The sequence below is a fragment of the Arvicanthis niloticus genome, chromosome X (assembly GCF_011762505.2).
Source record: "Arvicanthis niloticus isolate mArvNil1 chromosome X, mArvNil1.pat.X, whole genome shotgun sequence".
In the NCBI taxonomy this organism is placed as follows: Eukaryota; Metazoa; Chordata; class Mammalia; order Rodentia; family Muridae; genus Arvicanthis; species Arvicanthis niloticus.
In genome coordinates this window covers 83,751,755-83,770,894 of record NC_047679.1, presented here as the reverse complement: position 1 = coordinate 83,770,894, position 19,140 = coordinate 83,751,755, and the positions used below count along the sequence as shown (strand labels likewise).

The following is a 19,140-nucleotide window of genomic DNA, read 5'->3' as shown; positions in this document are numbered from 1 at the left end:
AATTGAAGGGGTAACTTAGAAATTCAGCACAACTGGATCCCAAATCGCTTCTTGTTCAAAGCAATACAGGTAAAGCTCTGGTGCTAAGGGAAGCGGCCTGGTCTCATGAGAAGCAAATCCTCAGATCCAGATCTGAATCCTCCATCCAATGGTCTTTTCCTTCAAATTAACATCCCCAACTCTCTCTCTCTCTCTCTCTCTCTCTCTCTCTCTCTCTCTCTCTCTCTCACACACACACACACACACACACACACACACACACACACACACAACTGCCTGGAACATCCTTCGAATTAAGACACAAGTAATAAAGTGAAAAGTGCACGGATTTTGTAGTGAAACTGCGAAGTTGCCTGGTCTCCTGCAAAAAGGGCAGCCATTGTGAGTCCGGGGCAGCCAGGGCTGGCTCCACTGGGAAAACCGGCTCGAACCACCCCCCCCCCCCCAAAAAAAATCTGAAAATGCCGACCAAAGTGCCTGTAAAGGTAAAAATGTAGACTAAATCCTGCAGTGCCAAACACAAGGACCACAAAACCAAGGAAGGCATTTAATATTAAGGATATTAACACACCGTGAGGCACTAGCGAACATCTTTTGGAAAATTACACAGCCATTTTATATTTGAACCGCCATTTTTCAGTCAGGGGTGCGGGGGAGGCAAGACAGTCCCAGGAAGGGGGGAGGGGCGTGAAAGTGGAGGCAGAGCATTCTCCCGCCTTTTGAGCGGAGAATCCAGAATTTTAGGCGGGCTTTTGGCGCAAGGCAGAGCAAGTTTCTGCGATGCATTTTGGACTAAGAGCGAGCTATCTAGCTCCACAAAGGCGCCAAATGCAAGTAACTTCAGCATTTTGGGGTACCTTAAGCTTTTGGCAGACTCCTTTACAGTAAGCTGGTGCCAGTTAATTCCTAAAAACTACGAGCCTCTGCAAGGTGTCCGTCCTACTTGCACCTGTGCCACCCTGAATCCGCTGCGAATTTCTCTGCAATGCCAACTCGCTACGCTTTGGGAAACCTTCGGGGACTCCAATCTGAAAACCAACTCAAAAGCTCGAAAAGCTGGCCGTGGTGGCTCCCAGCACTCGGGAGGCAGCGGCGAGCGTATCTCTTAAGTTCGAGGCCAGCACAGTCTAACACTGCGAGTTCCAGGACAGCTAGGGGTACACAGAGAAATTTTGCCTCGAAAAGCCACAAGAAAAAAAGACCAAAAAAAAAAAAATTTTTAAAAACACCCCCCCCCAAAAAAAAACCCTACAAAACCAGGCTTCCTGCCTACCTAAACATTGCCCTGATTCAGACTCTAGGTGGGAACAATACAAAAACAACAACAACAAAAAAGCCCTAGTCATAAGTCACCGACTCCTCGGTAGAGTCCAGTGTCCAAAGGGTGGCGGGAGGAGGGACCCATTTTGTTAGACTGCGCGTTCCCAACCCGCGAGTCCACGTATTTTTTCCTTGGGGGAAGTAAAATGTCAACGAGCTACTGGTACATGCTTCAGAACATAAATACTTGAGGGTGTGCGAGCTGGTACGAACTCGGAGCAGCTAAATTATGATTTGGAAACTTGTGCAGCCTGGTCCTGCTCTGCGACCCCTTGGTGGAATCGAGAAGCCAGTTAACTTCTTCAAATGGTAGCAGGTCTCCGCGCAGTGAGCTCAAAGTCCGACCGGCACTTTAACAAACACTCTCCGTGTCACCAGAGCACCCCCTACAGTGTAGTCCCACCCTACAGCTTAGTCCCACCCTATGGTGTAGTCCCACCCATTCCGAAGTGAGACACTCCTATTTCTATTGGGGGTCTTGAGCGGAGGCACACTACGTAAAATCTAATCCCTAGGAGGTACACAGGCTGGCAACCCTATAAAAGGGGGTGTGGCTGCTCGACGAGCGCCACTCCAGTGCCGGACTAGCAGCTGGCACCACCTCTGGCTCCGACCTCCGCACCAGCTCCGACGCCGAGAACTCCGCCGGCAACTCGACCACCCACCCCGCTCCAGCCATGGACTCTCACAGAAAGTGCAACTGCTGCTACTGCACTGACATCAACACCTTTGTAGGAGCAGTGAAGGAGGAAACACTCCAGGGTCAGTCGGTGCCTCGACGCGGTTAGATTCGAGAAGACCTCGGGCGGAAAACTTTTTTTTTTTTTTGTGCGCGCGCTTGCGCGCGCACGCGCGCGCGCGCAAAAGGTGACGAAGTGCCACCAAGCTCGACGACCTTCGCAGTCTCAGCCGCTCCTTTTGAGCAGCGCTTCACTCTTCCCGGGCTCCAAACGGCTTTTCTTTCTTTTTTTTTTTTTTCTTTTTTTTCTTCCTTCTCCAGATTCACAGTCTAACTTGAGCTCGACACTTTTGGGGGAAGCAGACTACCGGGAAGACGAGGATTTTGAAGCAACTTTCTTCTCCAACTTTGGAGTCAACCAGCAGGAGGGCGAGGAGATGGAGAGTTAGTACCTGGACGGGGAGAAATTCCTAGAGCGCAACTTAATTCGGGCTCAGCTTGATGTTCCCGCGTTGCGCGAGGGGGGAGGGGGCGGCCGGGAGGGAGTCGTGGCGTGGGGGCCCGGCGGCGGCGGCGGTGGGGGGGGGGAACAGCGTGGGGAGGCGGCGGCTGGGGGGGGCGACGGCGGCAGGGGGAGCACGCGTCGTGGAGTGGGGGCGGCGGCGGCGGGGAGAGGGACGGAGGGAGGGGGAGCACGCAGCGTGGAGTGGGGGCGGCGGCGGCGGGGAGGGGGACGGCGGCGGGGGGAGCACGCGTCGTGGAGTGGAGGCTGCGGCGGCGGGGAGAGGGACGGAGGGAGGGGGAGCACGCAGCGTGGAGTGGGGGCGGCGGCGGCGGGGAGGGGGACGGCGGCGGGGGGAGCACGCGTCGTGGAGTGGGGGCGGCGGGGGGAGCACGCGTCATGGAGTGGAGGTGGCGGCGGGGAGGAAGACGGCGGCAGGGGGAGCATGCGGCATGGAGTGGGGGCGGCGGCGGGGGGCGGCGGGGGGGGGACGGCTGCGGGGGGAGCACGCGTCGTGGAGTGGAGGTGGCGGCGGGGAGGAAGACGGCGGCAGGGGGAGCATGCGGCATGGAGTGGGGGCGGCGGCGGGGGGCGGCGGGGGGGGGACGGCTGCGGGGGGAGCACGCGTCGTGGAGTGGGGGCGGAGGCGGCAGCGGGGAGGGGGACGGCGGCAAGGGAGCACGCGGCGTGGAGTGGGGGCGGTGGTGGGGAGGGGGACGACGGCAGGTGGAGTACGCGGCGTGGAGTGCGGGCGGTGGTGGCGGGGGTATGGGGCGCTGGGAAGGGGGGCAGCAGCGTGGAGAGGGGCGGCGCAGAGGGCGGCGGCGCGGAGGGCGGCGGCGGCTTCGGGGAGGGGATGGCAGGTAGAAGGGCGGCGTGGAGCAGGAACGGCGGCGGGAAGGCGAGCGACTGATGCAGTCAGACGCCACCCTTCTAGCGGGAGGCCCTCTCTCTCCCTTTCCCGCGCACCTCTTGAGCGCCCACCCCTCTAGAGGGAGCCACTCATCCACTTTTTCCCGCGCGTCTTTTGGGCGCCAACGAGCTAGTCTTGTGTGCGCTTTTACCTTTCCCCAGATTCTCTGTTCAACTCACCATTTCTGGAAGAAACAAACTACTTGGAACCCAAAGGATTTGAACCCGCAAGAGGAGAAGCAGCAGCCTCTGTTGCAGAAGCACCGCAAGCCTGGAATGGGAATGAAAATCGTGGAGGCGGCTTTCTGGAGTCCAACGCTCAGCTGGGGGAGGCGGATGCCGCCCCCGTGCCGCAGTCCCTGATGCAGCCTCTGATGCAACCTGTTGCACAGTCTTCGCTGAAGCCTTCGCTGGAACCTCTGTCAGCAAACCCGCTGCAGCCCCAGCCACAGCCCAAGCTGCAGCCTTTGCTGGCAAACCCGCCGCAGCCCAAGCGGCAGCTCCGGCTGGCAAACCCGCTGCAGCCCCAGCCGCAGCCCAAGCGGCAGCTCCAACAGGCAAACCCGCTACAGGTCCCGCTGCAGCCCCAGCCCCAGCCTCAGCCGCAGCCGCAGCCCAAGCGGCAGCCCCGGCTGGCAAACCCGCTGCAAGTCCCGCTGCAGCCACAGCCACAGCTGCAGCCCCTACTGGCAAACCCGCTGCAAGTCCCGCTGCAGCCACAGCCTCAGCCCCTGCCGGCAAACCTGCTGCAAGTCCCGCAGCAGGCCCAGCCACAGCCCCTGCCGGCAAACCTGCTGCCGATCCCGCAGCAGGCCCAACCACAGTCCCTGCCGGCAAACCTGCTGCAGATCCCACAACAAGCCCAGCCGCAGCCCCTGCCGGCAAACCTGCTGCAGATCCCGCAGCAGGCCCAGCCGCAGCCCCTGCCGGCAAACCTGCTGCAGATCCCGCAGCAAGCCCAACCGCAGCCCCTGCCGGCAAACCTGCTACAGATCCCGCAGCAGGCCCAGCCGCAGCCCCAGGAGCTGCCCCAGGAGCAACCCGAGCAGGCCGAGCAGGCCGAGCAGCAGGCCGGGCAACAGCAGAATCCCCGACGGTACCGCATCTGCTTCACCCCGTTTCAACTGCAGGAGCTGGAGGCCTATTTCCAGCGCGTCCAGTACCCGGATTTGCTTGCTAGGTGAGTGGCTTTTTCCCAAGGTGGCGCCCATTTCTCGGGCGAGCTGGGGACTTTGCTGGGTGATAGCGCTCCAGAGTCAGGGGTCCGCTAGGGGGCGCGAAGAGCCTGGGGTCCATCTTAGACCTGTAGACTCCGGGCGAGAGGAGCGCGCAAAAGCGCAAAAGCCGGTACTGGCGGCCGGCCGAGCAAAGGGTAGGGACCCGACGACTGAGCTACCTCGCTCGGCGGAGCAGGAACCTGCTTTACTTAAAACATCGGTAATGAGTTCAGGATGAGTTTTTGAAGTTAGTTTTAAAAATATTATAGCAAAATAGTGCTTTCCCTCATTTAGTGAACTTTTAAAAACTTCGATTATGCGGGCAAAATGAGCGCCCCTGTGGACTTCGGCAGGGCAGGGCTACACGAGGAGCTATTCTTCCACACCGCCCCGGAAAGTGCTAAAATTTCCTAAATCTGAGATTCACTGAGGGCTTTCCCATTCTGGCCCAGGTGAAATGCTGGACCCGGGTCGGTGGGTGTACTCTCTGACTTCTCTCATCTTTCAGCTTGGAAGCAGAAAAGAATAATTTCCACTGGGCACACTCGACCCTAAGTAGTTTGTACTTACTTCTTTGAGAGTTTACTTCACCGTCTTAGAATAAACAGAAATATTCAGGTTTAAACACTACTTTGAGGTTAGGGTTTATCTCAGTATTAAGAAGTTTTGTCAAGGAAGGCTAGAGTCCTGAGTTGAAGCCCCAACAGTAAGACAGGGGTGGGGCACTTTATGGATAATTTAGCATTTTGGGTTTTGTACAGAGCAGTCTCAAGAAAAAGATTTCTAGGATTCTCCGCTGTTTCACAAACAGGAAAAGTCATATTTCGCTAACTACCAGACATTTTTACGTGTTTACCTTTTTAAAAAAATGTTTACACTGAACAGATAATTTGTGAATAGAAAGCCACCGCCTAAATCAAGTCTCTTTTATTACATTATCATATTATTATTATATACTATATCAATAATTAATAATGATTAATAATTAATATATTAATATGCTGTATTATTGTATTATGGAAAATGCATTGGGAGGTGGGGTCACAACCCTATCTTTCATTTTAGACACAACTCCAAATACTAACCATTGCCTATTTTCTCCCATCAGAATGGAGCTTGCCCGACGCCTGGGCTTGCCTGAACCCAGAGTGCAGGTTAGTAAATTTTTGAAAAAGTTAAGTGGGACAGGTATTCTAAAACACACATCAGGTTATGTTTTGTCCTGAGCATTATTAGTTTGGTGCGTTTCTGTTGTCTTTTCTGGTTTTAACAAATGAACTTGATATCTGGGTTGGGAAGGGGCGGTCTGCAAGCCTGGATGTGTATACTATTTTTCTCACTGCCAAACTACATCTATGGCATTTTCTTAGTATATATAAAGTTCAGGGCTCATCCCCAGCCTTGCAAACAAACATAAGCAGAATAACAATTTTATATAATTTCACTGACCTATGAAGGATAGAAAGGTTATAAACATGTGATCTGAATAGGCATTTCTTTTCAAATTCCATAACAACTTCGTTATAAAACTACAGGTAAAGTTCAAGTAACTTGTCTATTCAGAAATTTATTTCTTTTTTCCAAGTTTAAAGACCAAATTTTATTTTCTAAGTTGCCAGAAGAGCTATTAAGAGTAAGTCCAAATGATGTTTCTGTTTTATTTTCCTGTAATGTTCATTTAATTTAATGATAACTTAATTGATCCTATGGTCAAAGGTTCTTGAAAGGACATTTTCTTACATTTAAGATTTTGTTTTCCTATTTTGGGTGGTGTTTTAATGTATATTTTCTGGAATGTCACTGAGAAATGCTCTCTCTTCTCGTGCTGCCTTCTTATCTGTGTTAACGTAAAATAGCCTTTTCATTTATTCTGATGTTGATAAGCTTTCTATTTCAGGAAATAAAAAGGTGACTACTTAGGGTTATGGGAGAAAATGTTTAAAACATAGTTGCATCAAATAACTATTTAGTAGAAAATCAGGACAGATTTCTTTTGACATACAATGGGTATGTGGTAGAAATAGCTGTATATTTATTTGGGGAGCATCCAGAAAGACAGTTCATCTGCATCTATGGCTCAGAAAACAGTTTAAAAATAGTAAAGGGAGAGAAGAGACATACAGCAATATTTCAAGCTCTACACCAGGTTTAGTTTGCTACTTATAATTTTAACGGCATGTAGTTTTGTTTTCTATTATGACATTCATTGTCCAATATTCTAAACGACTATTTTTCCTCCTGATTGAAGGTTTGGTTTCAGAACAGAAGAGCCAAGTGGAGACGACTTCGGCGGGCACAAGCATACAGAAACATGGTTCCAGTCGCTATGGGTCCCCCTGTGGGTGTATACGTTGATGATCATTATGGTCCCATTCCGATTGTGGAGGTTATTTGGAAATACTTCCCTATGATGCCGCGTCCCATGCACCCTCAAATGATGCCTCTTCCACCCAGGGGCCCTCCACTATTCAGAATGCCACTACCATTTAGGCCACCACCTCCACCTCCATTTCCCTGGCCACCTGTACCACATGATCTCCACATTCCCAATGCAGCAATGGGATATAACCCTAACCCCAATCGCAACCGCATCCCCAACCCCATCCCCAACCCCATTCCCAACCGCATCCCCAACCCCATCCCCAACCCCATCCCCAACCCCATCCCCAACCGCATCCCCAACCCCATCCCCAACCCCATCCCCAACCCCATTCCCAACCCCATCCCCAACCCCATCCCTTTCCCCTTTCCCTTCCCCTTCCCCTTCCCCAACCGAAATGGCAATTTTCCGGGTCCCAGATACTGAAGTCTACATCAGTTTTCCCAAAGTGTTTTCCAACCAGATTTGTATTGTTCGAAGACACTGTCAAGCATTACTTATCAAATAACTGTTAAGTTACATTCAAAGTTAATGCCTTCTTTGTTATAAGTTTCAATAAAGTTTGAATTAGCATCATATTGGCTTTGAGAGTTATACCAACTTAATGGTTTGGATGGCGGGGACTGGCCCACCTGGGGATCATTTCTGTCTGCAGACACCAAACCCTGTTGCCTTTGCCAAGAGGCACTTGGTGACAGGAACCAAGTGTGGCTGGTTACTGGGGAGGTGGGGAGGTCTGGCCAGCAACTGACCAATACAGATGTGGATGCTTGGAGCCAACCATCAGACTGAGCTCCGAGACCCTGGTAGGGGAGCTGACAGAAGGACAGGGGGAGCTGAGGGGTGTTGCAACCCCGTAGGAGGAACAACTTCAGCTGACTGGACTACCGAGTGCTACCAGGGACTAGACCACCAACCAAGGAGTGTACAGGGAGGAACCCATGGCTCCAGATACATATGCAGCAGAGGATGGCCTTGCTAGACAGCAACAAGAGGAGAGGCCCTTGGTCCTGGGGAGGTTTGATGCCCCAGGATAGGGGGATGCTGGAGGGGTGGAGCTGGAGAGGGTGAGTGGGTTTGGGAGCACCTGCATAGAGGCAAAGGGGAGGAAAAAGAGGGAGGTTGTGGGGTGGGGGCTCATGGAGGGGCAACCAGGAAGTGGGATATCATTTGAGATGTAAACAAATGGAATCATGAATTAAAAAATTAAATTTTTAAAAAAAGGGTATGGATGGAAATTGCTAAGGAAATGAAATGTAAACAGAATGTTGAAGAAGACTCCTTTTATAAGATAATAGCCCTAGGTTACTTTCAATCGGCCATGTTCATTATGAAGTTTTCCAAGTGCACAAAGCCAAATAGGTATACATGGAGTAACCCACTGTAACTATACCTCCCACCCTCTCCATTTGCATTACTATTTCGTTTAGGTGAGAGCACATGTATGTGCCAGATGGGTTGGGGAGTGTTTCTGGAAAGGAAATAGACATTTCCAAGCAAGGTAGTGTTGCATTCAATCAAAGGAGCCCATGCCAAATCCTGGACTCAAGAGAAACACTCCAGGTTACTCACCACTCTAAGGGAAGATAGAAGCCAGTTGCCTGACCAATGCCCCAGTTTTGTAAAATGCTTTCTATGGAGGACGTGGTGATTGGAGTCATTCCGATCCGATCCTATAGCCTTCCATCAAACGTGGAAAAGCAGGTCAGAGAGATAGCTCAGGAGTAAAATGTCTTGCCTTGCAAGGCTGTCCACCTGAATTTAATCCCTGGAATTCACAGTGTAAGGGAAGAACTGACTCTGACTCCCCAGACTTGTCCTCTGACATCCACACATGCGCTGTGGCACATGCACACCAACATTCAACTCACATCATACATACATGAAATTTTATTAAAAAAAAAAAACAAAAACATAGGCTGGGGGTGATAGCTCAGACCTTCAATCCTAGCCACTGGGAAGGCAGGCAGATTTCTGTGATTTCGAGGCCAGCCTAGTCTATACAGTGAGTTCCAGGCTGGCCAGGGATAAACAGACTGACCCTGTTCTTTTCTTTTTCGATTTGCCAAACTGTGACTGTTTATTAACTGACCAAATTACAAAAATAGCACGGCTGACACCTTAGTTCATCTGTCTATTAAGCCTGTTTATTTGATCTTCCCTGTTGCCAGCACCTCCACCTTCCACAAATTGAGTTGTCTTTTTCTTCATTCCACCTCATGGGAAAGATAATTTGAAGGGCCACAGGAAGAGTTATTCACTTCCTTTGAAGCGTTTCCCAGCTGTATACCTCTTATGAATTAGATCCTCCATGCAGATGGTGCCAAATTTACTAAGAGATCAAGTAATCAAACAATTATCTGTCAAGGCAATGTGCTTCTTAATGATTTTTGCCATAGCGTCCCTTGTAGATGAGCTCACTTACTGACTTCAGGTTGGGGTACCCATATACAAGGTAGGGTTCCACAATCCTCAGCTTGTTATTTGAAGCCTTGTTGAGCTTAACAAAGGTGCCTGTTGCAGATCTGTCGAAGCCGAAGAAGTTGAAGTTGCAATACCTGTAGGGACCTTCGGCCTTGCTCCATTGATACTTCAGATTCTGATGACAAACACCAATTTTGGTTCTGCGGATACTTAGACGTTTCCAGCTTTCCTTGCCATCCTAGCCATCCTAGCCACCAGAATCTCAGTCCGGTACACCTGCCTGCACTCCTTGTGACAGTGCTTTGTCTTCTCCTGGAAGAGCTTCCTCCTGTCTTTCGCAATGTCTTCAAGGGAAACTTCCTCAGGCACTTCACCTTCAACTCTGCGAAATTCCTTAGGTTTCTCCTCTGGCACAGCCTTCTTGGTTCTAGCCAGGAAAAAGAGGGGTGGCCCTGTCTTTTTAAAAAATTATTTTACTTATTTACATTTCAGTGTTTGCCCCCCTCCCTCTACCCCCTCCCACAGTTCCTCACCTACAGTTCCTCACCCCACTTCCTCCCCGCCTTGCCTCCCAGGGTGCTCTCACCCCAACTCCCAGGCATCATTCTTCCCTGGGACTACTAAGGCCAGACTAGGCAGCCCTCGGCTGTGTGTGTGTGTGTGTGTGTGTGTGTGTGTGTGTGTGTGTGTGTGTGGCGGGCGGGGGAGGGGAGTGTTCTGACCAGCCAGAGTATGCAGCCTGGTTGGTGTCCCAGTCTCTGGGAGCTCCCAGGGGTCTGGATTAGTTGAGACTGCTGGTCTTCCTGTGGGGTCTCCCTCCCCTTCGGCTTCTTCTATCCTTCCCCTAATTCAACCATAAGGGTCTCCCGACTTCGGTTCATTGATCAGGTGTAAGTATCTGTCTCAGTCAGCTGCTGGTAGAGCCTCTCAGAGGACAGCCATGCAAGGCTCCCAACTGTAAACACACCATAGCATCAGTAATAGTGTCAGGCATTGTTGCTCCCCGCGCATGCACTTGTACACACACACACACACACACACACACACACAAACACACACCCCGCCCCCTCCATGATATGGATCTCAAGTTGGGCTGTCACTGAACTGCCTTTCCTTCAGTCTCTTCTCCATTTTTTGCCCCTGAAGTTCTTTCAGACAGGAAAAATTCGGGGTCAGATATTTTTACTGTGGGTTAGTAACCCTATCCCTCCACTTGAGGCCCTGTCTATCTGTTGGGCATTTTGGCTAAGGTCACCCCCTCTGAGTACTGAGAGTCTCTCACCTCCCAGGTCTCTGGTACTTTCTAGAGGCTACCCCCACCTCCCACCCCCAGAGGCTGCATGTTTTTAGTCATTCTCCTGGCCCTCTGGGTTTCTCTCTTGCCCCTCTCCTTGCAACCCCATACCTGATCCAGTTCCCCCTTTCCCCCTCCTTCTCCTCTCCCACACAGGTCCCTCCCTCTCTCTGCATCCTGTTATTATGTTGTTCCTCTTTCTAAGTGGGATTGAAGCATCCCACTTAGAAAGGAAGGCCCAAGCCTTCTTGGGCCTTCCTGCTTGTTAAACTTCAGTCTTTAAGAGGGAGAGGGAGGGAGGGACATATGGGCAGAAGAGCCAGTTCTATAGAGTTCCCAGCTAAAATGCAGACAGTTTCACCATGTATGTTTTTTTACATTAAGCAACTTGAACAGAATCCTAGTTCCTACAGGTTCGATTCCCAAGACCCACATGGCAGCTCCCAATTGTCTGTAACTCCAGTTCCAGGGGATCTGAGGTCTGGACCTCTGCAGACACCAAGATACACATAGTGCACAGACACTCATGCATGCAAAACACCTATGCAGATATAACAAATAATGAATTGAATTCCCATAGCTGACTCTCATATCTAGTCTGATCCACACAAACTTTTTTAAAAGGAAGATACGAACTTTATTAGAAAAAAAAAATAAACAAATCAAGAAAGGAAATGGGTTTGTTTTGACGAATGCCTTGGTGGATAAGAGCTACTTTTAGCTACACTGGCTCCCTCCCCCCACCCCCACCTCTGCTCCCAGGAAAGGTCAGGGTCCAACTCAAAAGCAGAGCCACAACCATAGAATCTCATAGGCTACTGCTGATGCCACTGTGGCCCCATCCAAACTCATCGTAAGACTCGGGGCCCTGGCTGTGTGACCTTTGAGCTCAGCCACTTTGGCCATGGTTGGGTACTTCCAAATAATCAGCTGGTTCTGGCCAAAGCCAAGACCTGAGATAAGTTCCTTATAGTGGAGAGACCAGAGGATGGAGCACACTTGGGAACGTACATCCACAGCACTTAGGCCCCAGAGCAGACATTCCAAATGTGAATGTGTCCGGTCACTGGTACCTCCTCCTGTTGCCAGGATATTGGACTGCCAGGGACACCATGCAACAGCCTTGACAGCACCTTGATGTTGGGTGAATGTTTGCAGGGGAACCCAGCCACTTTCTCCAGGACCACTAGGCCACACATTGGCAATCTTATTATTGCCACCGGTTGTCAGATGTCCTCCAACTGGGGCCCAGCGCAGCCCACATACTCCCTGGCTATGGCCACTCAGTGTGGCCACATGGTGTTCTGCTACTCAAATATCAGGGTGGTGGATGTGGCCAAACCGTGGACCACTGGGCAGGATATAGCTGTTCCAACTTAGGGAGCTTACTGGAGCGGTGTAAGTGGTCATGTTTCAAAGTAGTTACTACTGCTGTACATCCCTCAGCTTTACCGGCCCACAACTAGGTAGTTTTCCTCTTTGATCCAGGCAACCGAACATATGTAGTCCCCAGGCTGCTACATTTGCAACAACTACAGGATGTCACCCGAACCAACATTCCATAACTACACACTGTTGTCCAGTGCCACAGCCAATACATTTCCAGAGCTCCGATGAACAAGATTCAGGTAGTAGTCATTCCGGATTTCAGGAACATCAAGAATCCTGTCTGGCAGGGAAGGAACGTATCTACAAGCCTTCCGGCTGAAGCCAAGCCTAACTTCTGACTGTAGAGTACTTTCAGTCGGTTCTGGTAGGTAGCCTTCAGGGACATTCTGAGGTTTTCTACTGAGCCTGAGAATCTTGGCTTCCTCCACATCAAAACCGTTCAGGTTCAGAGCCCAGGCTTTCTGATGCTCTTTCTTGGTGGGCGTCCCCCACCATCCTTGTCTTCCAGCTGGTTTTCCTTGCTCAATAGGAAGCTGGCCACCTCTATTTGGGAAGCAATGCCTTGGGGGATATAGCGGTCAGCTCCAGGCTTGCTAGGGGTGGTCTGAACTTTGGAATTAGATTTGCCAGGAGTTCCGCCCCGGGGTTCGGCCAGCGCTGTGTGATCCTTGGTCTGCCCTCATCGGCGGCGAGGGGGCTGGGCCTGTGGCTTCGTTTGTTTTGCGCTGCCAGCGGGTAACCGGTGCATTGGGGATGGGCGCCTCAAGTTGAAGGCAGTGAGTGCACATCGCTCCTCAACACGAAATGCACCGCGGCACAGTTCGTCCCCGTGGCGTCGCCAAATGAGTTGCTTTCTGGACCAGCAGACCCACACAAACTTTAAAAGTTTTTTTTTTTTTTTTTTTTTTTAACGTAATGTACGAGGGCTTCAAGAGACGTGCATATTACTTTTTTAAAAGAAGATTTCGTTTATTTTTTAATGTGTGCATTAAAGGAAACAAAACACGAAAAGGCAAGAACAAAGTCACCCAGTCACAAGCAGCTCAGCTCGATGTGTCCTTCTAGATCCTGCAAGCGTACAAACACTTGGGTAATTGCGATTATACAGTATGTACCATGCTTTCTCCACATTGTGAATATTCACCAACTAAAACCCCCAAGCTACACAAGGATTTTGATAACCAGGAATACACCATGCCATCTCAATCTGTCAGACGAAATTGTAATTCTGTCTTTTTTGACAACAGAAATTCCATAGAAAACAAAAAAAGTAAACAAAAAACAAGAAATGTCAGCAGGCCTCTAGATAGATACTGGCAAAATTACATTTAAATTCTGCATTCAACTCAGTGCTCAGCGTGCAACTGGAGCATTGGGGATGGACGCATCCAGTTGAAGCAGTGAGTGCAAAACTTTCGAGTTTACCAACACAACTGTGCTCCGTACATAGTGCAGTAGGACTCCTGAGCGCATTCTTTTCTGGACCAACTAACCCACACAAACTTTAAAACTCCTCTCTCTCTCTCTCTCTCTCTCTCTCTCTCTCTCTCTCTCTCTCTCTCTCTCCTTCCCTCCCTCTCCCTTTCCCTCTCCCTCTCCCTCTCCCTCTCTCCCTCTCTTCCTTTCTCCCTCTCTCCCTCGCTCTGTCTCCAGCTAGGAATGCAAGTATGCTTTCACATAATGTACGCCTCTGGATAGATAGATGTACTGGCAAAGTTACATAAAATTCTGCATTCACTCAGTGCTCGGCTCCCAAGGAGACACAAAGCAACAGACCACACTAAGTATAGGGTTCCTAAGCTTATCATCAGATCTATACACTCACATATGTAGAAGGAGAGGTGTTTCCCACTGAAGAAATGTATTTCTACGGAGTAGCTGGGAAATGCTCCTTCAGCAGGACTCTGAGGACATCAGTCTCAACATAATAGGATCCATTTGATAGGAGAAAAGCAATTCACAGCTTGTCTTTTAGCCCCCACACAAGTGCAGTGGCACACGCGTGCCCACATGCATATACTAATGCACGAATATAAAAATGCAGAACTTGCCCTGTGAACCTCTCTGCCCCTCCAGTCAGCTTGGCGACATGAATTTCTTTACAGTGTCCAGACGTTGCTTAACAGTTCTGTGTTCAAGAGGAACCCTCGTTGTCAATTCTACCATATCCACTAGCTCTACTTTCAACCATGTGCTCTCCTTTAGGACATAACTAACGTTCAGATGACGAGGAATGAACTCTGCGCACAATGAACACAAGTATTTTACCAAGATGCACATAATGCCCCTGGGTACAGCTGTCTTCTGGACACAGAGGCACTAACAGTCTTTCCCTCATCCATCTTCTCTGCACAACTCCTAAATGCAGATGGTACTAGTTGAGGGGATTAACAAAGGCCATACCCAGAAGACAGTGCTCCCCCAAAACTAGCCTGACATTTAGCAATTGTTTTTTTTGCTAATTCTAACATCCTTTAGGCACTAGGACGTATCTCTAGTGTCTGGCAACATTAACTGAAATGCACACCTAACCAATGGCTAGACAGCTTGAACCAACCAACCAACAGCTACAGTGCCCTTTTCTAAGCACTAATCTTTCTAAGCACTAAAATTTCAGTTTTTCCAGTATGCATACATCACAGTGAAATTTCACTTCTTAAGTGGTTTTTTAAGAAGAGTTTTTTTCCCCCACAAATTTTATCATAACTTACAAACATGTCTTTTCACTGAGCCTACTTTGTCACACACTGGCACCTCTTTGCTGTCTAGGAACACTAGGTGCCGCAAATTTGGACACGTCTTCTATACATTGCAAAATAAGATGCACAGATATAGGAGCAATGACTAATCTTGCATTACCAAACTTACATTAGCTCTAGGCCCTTCATTCATTTTTTTTCTTCCTCCCGCCCACCTCCAAACCCTCGAAAGCAAGGCTGCATTGCTCAGAAGCGGTTTTCTCTTTCTAGTTCCAAAAGACAGCATTTCACCGTACGTTTAAACAGGAGAATCTACAACACGTATTATTTACTATGTCTACTTTTAACATACTTTGTGAACTTCTAAACACCTAGAAGGACTAGATGTTTCAGACAATGTCATAAATTTGTTCCATATGTATGTATGTGTGTATATATATATATATATATATATATATATATATATATATATATATTGCTGAAACCACACACATGTAACTAGTTAGATCTCAAAGTGTCTTCTGGTAAGAACATTTTGGTCTCTGACCTTTCTTCCCCTTCAGCCCCTGTCCTGTGTTCTGTGACACAGGCACTGGTCACTTGGATGACACACTTTCACAACTCTTCAGGAGACAACCTTGCTATGAACTAACAGAGTATATAGAATGTGTGAGTTTACTAACTACTTTTGTCATACATTGACAACCTCTTTAATACCTAGAGACTAGATATCATAGGATTCGTTTGTCTTGTATGTACAATATGTACAGTATAGCAAAGTTAAATGAGATGCACACAACATTCAGGGTAATGGGTAAGCTAGAAATGTCTACACACTATTGGATTTTTTTTTGCAGTTTCTTTCCTCCTACCTCCTCAATCCACTGAACAAGTACAGCTGGTTCACTCTTCTCAGAGGTGGGTTAACAATTCTATTTCTACACACAGTATTTCTCAAGTTTAAAAAACTATATACACAAAAAATTATTCTACTATTTGTACCTTTAAATGTATCAAGCACTTCCAAATATCTGGAAAGCCTAGATGTTTCATGTAGGAACTTATCTGCTATTGACATGGCATTGTAAATAAAACTGTATGCAAAGCAATGGACATTATCTGAGGTATCTTCTAAATATAACCATTTGGGCTTCGACCCACTTTCTTCTCCCTTCAAACCCGTAGACAAACATAGGCATGTGTAATGCTTAGAAACAGCTGAACAAATTCCTATCCCCAAGCCGTTTACAGAACAAAATTTCCTATGAATTTTAACCGTGTACACTATGTGCTAGTTTTACTACTTTGTCATACATTGGCAACCTCTTTAACATCTAGAGTCTAGATGTTGAAAATTTAGACACATTTGTCCATTATATACAGCATAGTTACAGCAAAACAAAATGCAAGTATATAGAAATGGCATCTGAAAAGGTCTCATGTACACACACTACTACATGGCTGTTGTCGCTGCCTCCCAGCACCTCCTCCAAACCACTGAGCAAGTACGAACAGTCCTGGTCATCAGGGCTTGTCACTCCACTCCCAAAAGACAACTCATGAGACTTTGCAAAAAGATATTTACAAAGTGATTATTTCACTACCTCTATATTTAACATACGTTGGGCACTTCTAAACATCTAGATAGACCAGATGTTTCAAGTAAGGACTGTTGTCCACTATGTACACAGCAGTCCAGTAAACAGCACACATGTGACACGAGGAATTAAAAATTCTTTAACACAAAATGTAAAAAAAAAAAAAAAAAAAAAAGAATTGTTCTACTAGTTCTACTTTGTCATACACTGGCAACCTCTTTAACATCTACAGTGACTAATTGTTGTAAATTAGGACCGCTTTGTCCTTTACATACACTATGTACATAGGAAAACAAAACGAAATGGGATAGTGGTTCCTTTCCACCCACGAACCATAATGACTTAGAGCTCACACACCTCAATGACTTGGATTTCCATCTCCTGGGAAGCAGGGCACAAACACAATGTGGTCAACTCGGGGGAGGTTTGGCTATTCCTCTCCAAACAATATTTCAAATGAATCCAAACAAAAAGGTATTTACAGAATGTTTTACTAATACTTATAAAATATGTCAGGCACTTCAGAGCAGCTAGAAAGACATTCCCCCCCCCCAAAAAAAAAAAAAACTGGCATTTTCAAACACACACACACCACACAAACACACACACACACATTGGGGAGGTAAGAAATAAGGAATAAAATGCATACACAATACAATAGAATAAAAAGCGAAAGAGAAAGAGACACATCTTCTTCGGCTTCGGACCTCTTCCTCCTCCTGATGGGTCCTCTAACCTGAACAAACTGGGTTGAGTGTCGCTCTGGGTCTTTCTAGAGGTGGCCTAAACAATTCCATTTCAAAGTCATTTGTAGAAGACTTGTCTACGATCTTCTTTTTATGAAGACTGGGTACACACGTGATCTCCTACCTCTACTTTACTCTACAACTATAGGTTTAGATTTAGCCAAAAGTTTAAAAACGGCCTGGGGAAAGGTTGAGAACAGCTTTTTCACAGTAAGTTTTCACCAGCTTTTCCAATTGATTTCATGCGGTTGTTGTGTCTCGGCTTCTCTTGAGTAGAAGGAAGACCCGCGGCCCAACAATCGATCTTTCCTCTCATCGGCTATTGGGGGCGGGGGGGGGGGCGGCTCTCACCTTCATCCAGGCCCACCGAGGACTCTGTTCACCCAGGTCTGAGTGCCAGTCCATGGGCAGTCCCCTCCTGGCGATGGCTGGTGGTTCTTTCGAAGACCGAAGACCGGCCACCTCAGGCCGCAGAAGCCCTGAAGAGCCAGCTTTGACTTGCCGTGCTCGCTGCCACCCAGAGACATCCTCGAACGCCTGGCTGAGGCTTCTCTAAGGACCTGAACCTGGAACGTAGGGGACCGGCGGGGAGTCCTGGAAGCCGAGCCCAGAGGCCATAGCCACCCAGGTGCATCTTTGGTAGGCAAAGAGTCACTGCAGATTTGCATTTCCCTGATAACTAAGGATGTCGAACATTTCTTTAGGTGCTTCTCGGCCATTCGGTATTTCTCAGTTGAGAATTCTTTGTTTAGCTCTGTTTCCCATTTTACAATAGGGTTATCTGGTTCTCTAGAGTGGATGTAGGGTTAGTAATGATCGATCTTTCTCCAATCTGTTGGTCGCCGTTTTTGTTTTTGTTTTGTTTTGTTTTGTTTTGTTTTGTTTTGTTTTTTTAGCAGAGGATGGACTTGTGGGGCATTAATGGGAGGAGAGGCCCTTGGTCCTTTGGGGGTTTGATACCCCAGTGTACGGGAATGCCAGGATAGGGAGACAGGAGTGGATAGGTGGGTGGGTGGGGGAGCACCCTCATAGAAGCAGGGGGAGGGGAGTGGGGGAGGGGGCTTGTCGAGGGGAAGTCGGGAAAGGGGATAACATTTGAAATGTAAATAAAGAAAATATCCAATTAATAATAATAATAATAATAATAATAATAATAATAATAATAATAATGAGTCGCTGCAGAATCACCATGTGGCCTGGCCGGTGGCTGCCACAAGGCTCCGGCAGGACTGGGACTGAGGCTGCTCCCGGGCTCTCCTGCCCCCTCCCTTCCAGTTCACCACCACCCCCACCACCACCCCCACTCCCACCCCCGCCCCCGCAAAAAGCTGGGCAGATTCAGCTCCACCTGCCATCTTAGTGTCCCAGGATCATGGGCAAAAGGGCACAGGCTGAGGCTGTGGGGGACCTTGTGGAAGGTGGCCTGACTAGTCCTAGCTCATTTGCGCTCTCTGCCAGAACTCGTACATGCTACTTTTAAATATCATACATATTTCTGCAGATTGATGTTCCCTTCAGTCTAGCTTTTAAATAGTGTTGCTAGTGCACATGTGCCATAGCTCATATGTGGAGGTTAAATAACAACTTGCAGGGGACAATTCTCTTTTCACCATGTGGGACTCAGGTCATCAGGCTTAGCATTAAGTGTCTTTACCTGCTGGGCCATCTCACTGGCCTCAGACTAAGAGAGAAGTTGTGCCAGGCATGGTGACACAGTGCTGTAATCCCAGCATCCAGGAAACACACAGGTAGTTGCATCACACGTTTGAGGGCAGCCCATTCTACATAGTGAGTTCTGGATCAGCCAGAAATATTTAGGGAAGCAATTTTTAAAATGATCTCATATAAAGGATTCCTCTTAAAGTACGTTTCAAGTTTACATAAGTTATAGATCAAAAATATATTATCTTAATATACAGATTTAATTTATATTTATATTTATCAATAGCAGGTGATTTGAAGGTGTTAGTTTGGATTGAA

The 19,140-nt window shown here is 48.3% G+C and overlaps 1 protein-coding gene and 1 pseudogene across 1 annotated transcript; one reads left to right on the top strand and one right to left on the bottom strand.

Moving 5' to 3' along the window:
* Positions 1–1,989: 1,989 nt before the first annotated feature.
* Esx1 (ESX homeobox 1) lies at positions 1,990–7,518 on the top strand. Its single transcript, XM_076918991.1, has 8 exons — positions 1,990–2,082; positions 2,321–2,443; positions 3,576–3,838; positions 3,971–4,046; positions 4,371–4,593; positions 5,739–5,784; positions 6,879–7,302; positions 7,430–7,518. Exons 1-8 carry the CDS (start codon positions 1,998–2,000, stop codon positions 7,516–7,518), a joined length of 1,329 nt encoding a protein of 442 aa, XP_076775106.1. The 5' UTR covers positions 1,990–1,997.
* Positions 7,519–9,131: 1,613 nt separating this feature from the next.
* Positions 9,132–17,687, bottom strand: LOC117695059 (cell division cycle protein 20 homolog pseudogene; annotated as a pseudogene).
* Between the last annotated feature and the right edge of the window lie 1,453 nt (positions 17,688–19,140).

Coding starts and splice junctions, on each gene's coding strand:
- Esx1 (XM_076918991.1), top strand. CDS start 1,998: ATGGACTCTCACAGAAAGTGCAACTGCTGCTACTGCACTGACATCAAC. Junction 4,047..4,370: donor GCCCAAGCGGCAGCCCCGGC/TGGCAAACCCGC, acceptor TCCCGCAGCAAG/CCCAACCGCAGCCCCTGCCG. Junction 7,303..7,429: donor CCCCAACCCCATCCCCAACC/GCATCCCCAACC, acceptor TCCGGGTCCCAG/ATACTGAAGTCTACATCAGT.